This window comes from Amphibalanus amphitrite, unplaced genomic scaffold, assembly GCF_019059575.1.
Source record: "Amphibalanus amphitrite isolate SeventyFive unplaced genomic scaffold, NRLGWU_Aamphi_draft 000083F_arrow, whole genome shotgun sequence".
Lineage (NCBI taxonomy): Eukaryota > Metazoa > Arthropoda > Thecostraca > Balanomorpha > Balanidae > Amphibalanus > Amphibalanus amphitrite.
In genome coordinates, this window is record NW_024881579.1 from 686236 (window position 1) to 696734 (window position 10499).

At 48.1% G+C, this 10499-nt stretch overlaps 1 protein-coding gene across 1 annotated transcript; it reads right to left on the minus strand.

Moving 5' to 3' along the window:
* Positions 1-5060: 5060 nt before the first annotated feature.
* On the minus strand, positions 5061-10382 carry LOC122379695 (JNK1/MAPK8-associated membrane protein-like). Its single transcript, XM_043362088.1, has 6 exons — positions 10217-10382; positions 9242-9344; positions 8674-8808; positions 7619-7831; positions 5895-6064; positions 5061-5562 (listed from the first exon to the last, which is right to left on the minus strand). The coding sequence occupies exons 1-6, from the start codon at positions 10320-10322 to the stop codon at positions 5270-5272; spliced, it is 1020 nt and encodes a 339-aa protein (XP_043218023.1). The 5' UTR covers positions 10323-10382; the 3' UTR covers positions 5061-5269.
* Positions 10383-10499: the final 117 nt, after the last annotated feature.

A 10499-nucleotide genomic window follows, 5' to 3' on the forward strand; every position in this document is an offset into this window, starting at 1 on the left:
ATCTGCACCCCTCATCTGCACCTGCTGCGAATGATGCGCTAAATAGTTACGGAACCACTGCACATCGACACCGTATACCGACAACTTTTCCAGTAGTTTTGCGTGTGGGACTACATCAAAACATTTTGATAGATCTAATAGTACCAAAATACAGATTTGTCCATTGTCCATGGCTTGAAGAGCCATGTCCGTTACAGTATGCAGGGCAGTTTCGGTGGATCGCTGTTTGCGATAACCGTGTTGAGCATCGGAAAGCAAGTGGTTATCCTCTAGATAGCTTGACAGCTGGCCCTGAACAATACGCTCCACCAGCTTCATAATCGCTGGTAGAATAGATATGGGACGCGTATCAGACGGTTTCACAGACGTCTTCCCCTTCGGAATAGGGGTCACTAGTGCGTGCTTCCAATCACGCGGCACGACACCAGTAGCCAGGCTGGAATTCACTACGTTTAGCAGTACGTGGCCCATCCCGGAGAAGAAAGACTGAAGCATCAGTACGCTAATACCATCCTTGCCGGTTGATTTCGACGGCTTCATCAGCAAAAGAGTGGCATACAGTGTGTCATAATCAGTAGTGCGCACCACGAACGCGGCGGCCGGCACACATATTTTTCCGGCGCGTTTAGCATTTCTAGCCATAGGCGCGGGAGCCGGGGGGGCAGTGGGGGCAGCTTGCCCCCCCCCCAACTCTGGGGCCGTGGGGGCGGTGCCCCCACAGCTTTGAGACGGAATACCACACTTTTTTTGCAAATGTTTTCTTTTTTTTTATTGAAAAAGCCGAGGGGTGAAAAATAAGTGGCCTAAAACCGGTGAGAAAACTAGATTTGGGGGTACCCTAGGTTAATCTCTATTATGGTGTGCCCCCCCCCCCCCCCAGTCGGAAAGTAGTTCCCGCGCCCCTGTTTCTAGCTGTCTGTTCTCTCACACTTTGCTGGCTGACAGTATAACCAGTCCAACATTAATAATTATGAAACAGCTCGAGTTGAGACAAGCAGCAGTTCGCTAAAACAAGCTTAAATCATGCCTTCCCGAAACAAACAAGCTCATGCATGCAAACCATACTAAACGAACAACCAGAAGTAGGACATATATAGCTGCAGCAGGTGTCTGGCCCGCATAAATTCGCCTGTCGGCCTGCTCTGGCTGATGTCACTGCAGTACCGCACTCCACCGGTATGCTTTGTGCTCCCAACCGAACAGGTGCCGAGTCCCCGAGTCTTACGTCTGGTATGTCCACCAGACATCCGCTGCATGCTCTGTGACGGTCATGTCGACCGCCTTTCACCACATTACATACGTTCCGCACCGATTCGGTAAGAAGCGGAAGCTCAAAAACATCAGCTGGTGACTGTGTGTCATCAAGGAGCAGCCGTAAAACACGCTGATTATTTACTCCGATGTAGTGTATTCCGACAAACCGGAAAAGGTACAACAGGTAACGTTGACAGAACGGTACGCTAATTAACACGCTACTAGCACTGTTCAGACCATTATATTACCTCCTATGAAAGACTTACTCGCGCTGCACCTAGATCGCGCACCTGTGTGACATAAAAAACACGATTCCGATCAGAAATCGCTGGGTACCGAGCCCCACCTTTGGGTCCTCACCTCCCTTACATCGCGCTTCGCAACATTCCATCCTTGGCAGCACAGATAACGGGACGCTGTTACGAGTTTCATACGACAGAAGGGCGTCATTTCTCTTGCACCGATGCATGTCCAAGTGAGAGCGACACCTGGCGCCCGACAACCGTCGTGCTCCGCTGCGCTCCGCACGAGATCGTGACTTTAATGCGGCACAGTGGCGACACCTACAAACCATATCAGCGCCAGCTAGTAGCACATGAATGCGACTTGATAGGAAATCGGATAGGGTAGTGTGGGGTAATTTGAACATATTTTTACGTCTTCTTCGTTGTACCAAATTCCAGCTCAACCCTGGATGAAGAAAAACTGCTTCAGTAGCGCAAGTGTCACTTGCTTTCACCATGCAAGCCTCATTTTTGGACGAGCCGAGCATACCTTGAAAAGCATAGCCTCACTTCTCCACCAAGTCACGGTGTGTTCAAATTGCCCCACCGTGGGGTAATTTGAACATACTGCCTTTACCTGTCATAAAAACGATAGTCTCGCCAGCACCGATGTTGTTTGACCCATAAACAAATAGGCAGAACAATTCTAAACATACCTTCACTTGAAAAATCAACACAACAGCAAAAATAACAGTTGCAGAGTATCAATATCTGCACGCTGCACACCGGTCAGTTGACAGAATTCGCCTCTCTTCAATTAACAGAACTTCTATCATTTTTGTTCGATTAAAACTATCCCAACCTTACTGCATCTGTTATAGTGGTGCCAATCGAAACCTGGATATTTGGAGTTCTGATTTTGTCCAATGTCCAATTCGGAATTGGTTGGACAAAGGTAGCAGACTGGACAACATTGGACCATGGCTTGCTACACTTCAGCGCTTTTTATAAAGTAATCGTGCATAGCATTGATTGGCGAATGGAAAGCTTGTTAAGCTCTCAATATAATGAACACTTTTCGGCTGGTAAAATAACATTATAAGCAATTTAAATGACAGTTTTGAGTGTTGATTAAAGGTCGCCGTCCACTGCACATTGGCATCCGCCGAAAGTAAGCGTGTAATCGTCGATAAGCGCGTATTTCCGGCGTTTGCTGAAATGACGCCGTCCACTGCACAAAAACATTCGCAGAGATGCTCAAAGGACCCGCCGGCCGAGGCCGTATACAATAGAATGGAGAAACACAATCACTGGCTCACCTGCCCGTCCAGTTAGTTCGTACTAACCACGGTGACTATAAATAGTACTAACGAAAAGTGTTTTAACCAAGGCTATGGAACTGTTTTAACTATTGACAACAAACCTTCAGTTATAGGAGAATGGTTAGACGGGTTAGCCGTTTGTTTAAATCGGTGAAAGATGACGTCAGCGGGTGTCTACCAATCTTCGCCAATATTAATCTTCGAGGATTTTATCCTCTTGGGCAGTTTGATATTAAACTTTTGGGCTCCCTTAGAGCGTAAAAAAGGTTATTTACTGCACAGCAATGTCTTAAAAATCGTTAAAACCTTGACACACCGTGACGTCATCTGTCTCCTGAGCCCTCACTACGTGACCTGCCGACTCTGATTTCGCTCAGTTTTCACTGTGAAAAATCTGGGCCTAAGGCACGTGCTCTCTGCTCGGCACCGGCCGCGGCCCAAAATGTCGCAAAGATGCGCCCGCCACGTGCAAACCGCTGAACGCATCCCTTCGAAAAGCTGATACGACAAATGGTTGCATGCGTCCGACTTTGTGCGAAAATTTCACCCCCGTAGCCCGCACCGTCGCCGAGCAATAGCCCGCCAAAGCGAACTGAATCTTGCGCAGTCGGCGTCAACAGCGGCAGAAAAAGCTCCCACGATCCAACTTCTCCGCCACTAAATTAAGAGCGTAAAGTAAGCGATGAAAAGATAAACATGCCGAAATGCGTTGTCGGCGGCTGGGCCGTTTCGGCGTCTGTAGATTCTGCTCCTACCATTGCCTTTGTAGTTAATTCTGTCAGTAAGCGCTTATTTTCGGCGGACAAAAGTGCAGTGGACGGCGACCTTAATGCGTAATTTTCGGACATATTTGGACAAATGTCTGACTTTAACATTTTTGAGCGGAAATCGACGAAAATGCCGGACATTAGACGGATATTAGACGTAAATTTTATAAAACTGGCATCACTAATCTGCTACTGCTTTGGGTCGAAAATATTGGCAAAAAAAAAAAAACTGGGAGCGTTGTTTTTTTGGAACTATCCCTGTCTTCACTGAAATTCTTACACGATGTTAAAATTACCCCACGCTAAAAGTTATTTTGCCATATTTAAAAACAGGTTTCAAAAGTAAATTTCTTGGATTGAAGGCACTGATTAGGTCATTGTACAACAAAAGCCGTTGCATATTAGGCGCTAGCAATGCAAGATTTTGCTCTGCAACGAAGTTGCAATGACGTGTTTTTAGGCGTTTTTACTTGCGAAATTGATTTTTTACAGTGTGCGTCAAAATCTTCATTCCCTGAAACTTTAAACCCCGTTCATATGATAGCCCTTTTAGTCACGATACTTTCCCTCATTGGTCTTATTGTCATGTCACTTATGGATTTTCCGTAAATTTGTGTTTTCACACTATGTTCAAATTGCCCCACATGTTCAAACCAGTATAACGCCTTTTGGGCGACCAACGGAGCGAGCGAGAGGATGGGCCTTGCACGTGCGAAATTGCGAGGGGGTACCTCCAACTAACTTGTGCACTGCACCCTACTAACCGGTCTTTAGCGATGTGCCAAATTTCAGCGCAATCGGCCTAGCCGTTCTCGAGATCTGGAAGCGGCACACTGCACGTGCGCACGTGCAAGCGGGGTCCAAACTGACTTTTGCACGGCACCCTACTAACTGGTTCCCAACTGTGTACCAAATTTGAGCGCAATCGGCCCAGCCGTTCTCGAGATCTGGGAGCGCCCCCTGCACGTGCGCACGTGCTGTAGCACCCCAACCTTAACACATGCAGATGAATTATCTGATGGAGACCTAACTGTGTACCGAGTTTCAATTCAATCGGCCCAACCGTTGTGCCGTTATTGAGGTTGCAATTTTGGGGGTTCTAAAAAAATGTCCAACTTTACCACGCGCCACGTGCGGTGGTTGGCAAGAACGCATGGTGGCCATCACACCACATAACTTTTACGTCCAAGTGACATTCAGTAAAGAAGACCGCTTGTCAATCGGATGTCCCGTTCCTACGATATTAGCTTTTGAAGAGCGTCCCCACGGCCGGCCGGCCGGCCGGCCGGCCGGCCGGCCGGCCGCTCATACTCAGGATTTTCCCTTAATTCAGTATGAGACTCCGCTCGCTTCGCTCGCTCCGTAATTACCCCACCCTACCCTATCTAATAAACACGACCACAACACATTGCCTTTCTGTTCGTACAAAAAAGCACTGTAATCAGACTGCTAACAAGTTACTGAATGACCAATGCATATGTAATAACAGCACAGTAACAGGGGCATCGAAAAACGCCAAGGAAAACCCGGACCCCGAAGCAGAGCTTATGGATGATCCACCGTTCCGCGGCTAGAGTTTCATGCAACGCCCACCCATACCTCGGCCACACTACATACCACCTGCATACAAACCCCACCCTGTCCCGGGTCCCCTTTACATCACCATCCCCACCCCACCCCATCCCTGACATCCCCTGTCCCCCTATGACGTCCCCATCCGCGCCGGGTCAGTAAACCTCACGGTGATAATATAAAACACAGTGGGGAACGGCACCAGGAGCAGCATCAGCGAGTGAAGCAGCGGCCGACTCAGCTGTGTAACCGCCACCAGGCCGTAGGCATGCAGCAGCCAGTGTCCGAGGACAATGACGGCGCTGCGCAGCTCCGTCACAGAGTGCAGCACCAGGGCGCGCATCTGCTGGTTCAGCTGGCACGCGTAGTGCACGGCCACGGAGATCACAGACGCCACCATCACCAGGTACGGGAATATCTCGTCTGAAACCGGCGGGCGGGGGGGGGGGGGGTCAGGTACGGGAAAATCTAATCTGTGGGGGTGGAGCAGGGAGTGGAGAGGGGGGGGGGGTCACGCGGTGTGGGAATGAGGAGAGCTGTAGAAAACGTATTCGGTGGCGAAGATGTTACTTATTATGAAAGGGTCCCTAGCACCTTTCCTTGGAGAGTGCAAAGTTCTATGGGTGGCACATTCGTGAAGGGTCATCAACTAATTCTCAGACTAAACAAAACATCAGCCGAGAATTGAGACGCTAAATAACAAACACTCTTCTAACCACAAACCGACGGTCCTCCCCCCCCCCCCCCATACTCACAAAGAATCCCGGCGAAAATGGCGTGCACGAGGACCAGTGACGGGAAGAAGTAGAGCGCCGTGAAGACGGCCCTCGATCCGCTGCCGGGCAGGTACCGTGCCGCCAGCCACGGCCGGATCGTTACCATGGCAACCAGCGACAGCGTGTAGTACAGAAACACCATGCTGTACCTGAGAAAGGGCAAAGAAAGAACGTCAAACCAATATATATGTAAGCTGCTGAGCGCATGCTGAAAATTTGCTATGTTTGCAGATTCCTTCGATGCAGACAGCACGGTGGCTATTTTAGCGTGATTCAGTCAGCAAGATTATAAGGTGATAGAAATAATCAAAAAGTTCGGAAAAGTTCGACTTATGCTTTAATGGCTTTATTGAAAACCCACTGGTTGACGGAAAAAATAATAAAATAACATCCAGGCATTGCACAAGAATAGGAAATCGCATGCCTGGAAAGCGCAGCCCTTGAATCTGCTCTCAGAGAGATGTCGTTCACACTCGGCTCATAGCATCTTAGTCGCAGGCCCGCAAAGCAAGAACATCAAAAACACAGACAACCATATTTTGTTGACTAATGACTTTGACTGGACAAAAACAGGGCCTGTGTGCGGCCAAACCAGTGAGCCATCAAAAAGGACAAAACGAATGGCATATGTCGTCAGTGTAGGTTGACTTTGTGTTGTAAACAAACGCCCTGGCTTTATTGTCGGCAAACAGCATGATAAATTCTGTCTAAGAAGGCCATTCATTTCAATTTTGAAACACAAAGTACGGTAATTAATAAAATACCCTACAAACATAGAAGCAACTATTTAAACGCACGAAACAGTGCGGGCATGCAAAATAATTCACTTATTTGTGTAAGCAGATTTCCTCTCCCATGCCACCCCAGCAATGCCGCGCGAGTCGTTTGATCCATATCCTTACCGGTGAGGGGTAATAATAGTCACACAGACCAAGGGCAAACAATGTGGGCAGACGGCCGGCCGCCCGAGGACAGAAGCGCACCAGCCTGTGCTCGGTTCGCAGCACAAAATCCGACCGATTTCATGGGCGGTTGGCACAGTGGGAGTCGTGTGCTTCATACCGAGGTAAAGGAGGCTATTATTGAGACTGGCGGTGCCTAGCATAATCTAAAACGGTATAATGGTATTAGCTGCACCCAGAAACTTGTCATGAATTTCTTTTTAGTTTGTCCTATTTATTCCGTTACATCTGAAAATACTGTGTGATTATTGGAAATGTTAGGAGCTTCGGGAATAATTCAGCCACATTCTAAATTACTTTTTCTGGGTTGAAGAAGTTAAGAAAGGGTGTCCTTTAAAAGAATAATAAGCTTTTGAAAGAACATTCCACTGTAAGTTAGCGATGTGCGTTATCATTTATAATCTAATCTAACTTCTAATACATTAGCCGGTTCCAATGCTTCAATATACTGAGCTGAGTTCCACTAAATGAACAGCTACCAGCACTCACAGCGGGTAGACTAGGGTTCGGTTGGCACAGCTTCAGCACTTACAGCGGGTAAACTAAGGTAAGTTTGCAGAGCTACCGGTACTTACAGCGGGTAGACGGCCTCCTGGGTGCAGCTGACTGTCCGTCCCCTAGTTGGGCATCGGGTGGTAGGTACTCACAAAGAGAAGACGGGGCTCGGGTGTTACTCACAGCGGGTAGAGTGGGGTCGGGGGTACAGCGGGTAGACTGGGAGTGGGCTCTGGTGGTACTCACAGCGGGTAGACGGCCTCCTGGGTGCAGCTGAGCGTCCTCTCGTAGTTGGGAGTCGGGTTGTAGGCCACCGTGTACCAGTCAGCCAGCGATTTGACGCGGCACGAGGTGACCCGCACAGAGCCGATGGGCTCGGTCAGTAGCAGGGTACCAGCGGCGGCCAGTACCGACTCGGCCAGAGCTGAGAGGTGCTGCACCATGATACCGACTGTAAACCTGGGGAGGGGAGGAGAGGGGTCAGTAGGGGAGGACCGGAGGGGTCAGTAGGGGAGGGGAGGGGAGAAGGGGTCACCCGGGGAGGCTAGGAGCCGAGAGGTGCTGCACCACGATACCGACAATGAACCTGGGGAGGGGTCAGGTAGAGCCGACAGGTGCTGTACCACGATACCCACCGTGAACCTGGGGAGGGGAGAGGGGTCAGGTAAAGCTGAGAGGTGTTGTACCACGATACCGACCGTGAACCTGGGGAGGGAGGGGAGAAGAGGGGAAGGGAGAGAGGGTTCAGTCGGGGAGGCTAGGGCCGAGAGGTGCTGCACCACGATACCAATGGTGAACCTAGGGAGAGGAAGGGAGGAGAGGGATGATCAGGGGCTAGAGAAGCAAAGACGTACACGGAGGGTCTTGGCACGCCGTACGGAGTTATCGTATCGCTTACAGAAGACGGAGGCAGCAAGACAGCTGGCAACTAGCTAAAATTATCATATCATTACGCTACACTTGCATCACAAAGTCGCATCAGGTTGAGATTTGAGAATATTAATAGCAATAACCAAAATATGCAAGCTTCATCGATAGACAGGGAAAACGGCAAAAATTAAATGAACCTAAGCCAGCACAACTCACAGCAACAGTACATTGTATGTATGTATGTGTATTGACATCAAAAGCCTTCCACATATCACGTGGCGATTACGGCTTCACATCCTTCCACATTTCATGAACACCTCTGCATCAACTACTACAACTGATAACCACTGATCTCATCACAGGCGACTCAGAGCAGAGCCGTCGCACACGACAGAGCAGCCCCCCCCCCCGAGTCCCCCAGAGGTGCTCACCTGGCGCTGCGCGCGTGCCGGTCGATGCACACCCAGTGCATGAGCAGCGACAGCAGGCCCATGAAGCCCAGGTACATGCCATCGTAGAAGGTGGGCTCCGAGTCGCACAGCGCGCACGACGAGCTCTCGTTCGCCCTGAGCAGGGGGAGAGCATGGTCAGTGGTGGGTTATGGCAGCCACGGTGTCTCATTGATTCAGCAGCAGCACCGTAGGCAAATAGCATGAGTGCTGGGAGAAAGCAAGCAAGTACTGAGAGCAGCAGAAAAGTTAGGATATATTGAGCATAGGTAATAGGTATCTAAGAACATACACATTCAGAGAACATATGTAATAAGTGATGGCAACACACAGCCGGCCTGATATAAGGAGTGACTCAATTAGAAGAATCAGTCAGCCAGCATCCAGCAGTACCTACATATCTGCCTGTAACAGAGCATAACACCTGCAGTGGCAGTATGAGTGCATCTGTTGTCCCATAGCCAACAACAGATAAGGATATTGTAGCAAGGCAGTACATACTACAGATGGTAGCAATACCATTCCGTTGCCTGCAGAAGTTAATAGGTACCTGTATCCACGCGGGCAGGACTGGCAGGAGCTCCAGTTGCCATTGTCCAGGCGGATACGCCCACAGTATTCCCCAGGACAGTGCGCCTCCACTGGAGTCTCTCCTGAAATGACAGCAAAGTTGAAATAAAACTTCTTGTTGTAATATGTAGTCTGAATTCTGGAGAAGTGTATCAGTGTGGACTGTGGATGCTTTCCAGTCTGGGTCCGAGCTTCCTATACAATTATTAAGCAGTTTGTAAAGAGAAGAATAGACCTTGGTATGACATCCAGCTGAAGCAATCCAGACACCCTTAAAACAGGACAAACTTTCAAAATGCAATAACCCAAGGGCTGTTTGATACAATGTGAAGATGAAGCCTCAGTGGTATGTAGGTTTAAGGTTGGTAGGCTTTTTCTGTTTGGTGGCCAATACATCATGAAGCTTATGTTCAAAACAACTCAGTCACAGCTCGCATATCTATCAGCCTGGTTCGCATGGAATGTGCATTATTGCTGTGACACTATCATATTTACTGTAGTTATAAAGAAGGCATCACACTTCTTTTTGCAACCAAGGAGAGGCACTATATACACAGAGATGTAGGTCATAGGTTGTCGGTTTTCGGTTGCAGGTTATAGGTTGTAGGCTAGGTTAGGTTTGGTCAGAAGGAAATATCTCTGGGTATAGCACCTCTTTTTGGCCACAAAGATCACAACACAAATTGAGGCACATTTTAAAAATATTATTTTGAATTCCTGTAGCTTTGGTATTTTAAGGCTTTATAACGATTTACTTTTTAATTCATAGTTTATTTTTGGGTAATTCAGTGTTGTGAGCACTGCTACAAGCCCTGAGGGCACCTCTCCTGCCTCTACCCAACATCCATATTTTTTCTGACCTAACTAGGTACCCATTTATCATACCATTACCAATAGATACATTTTATAACAAATCCCATTAATCATACCATAGGTATCTACATGCCATATCTACCTTTTATATACGAGTATGCTTCAACAGATGAACTGAACATAACCATCACAAAAATCAAAGACATAGAGAAAGAAACAAATATTTTAATTGTTTTTGAAAAACTCATACTGATCCCTACACGTAAATGCTACCGCAGTTTATGGAATTTGAATAGGAATAAAAAGTCAACAACCTGCTGCAAATTGCTACAACAGCTGCAATTGTATCACCTGCGCATTATATGTAACACAAGCCCACAAAGTTATTTTCTCAACTGACGAATGAACAAATAATTGCCAAATGA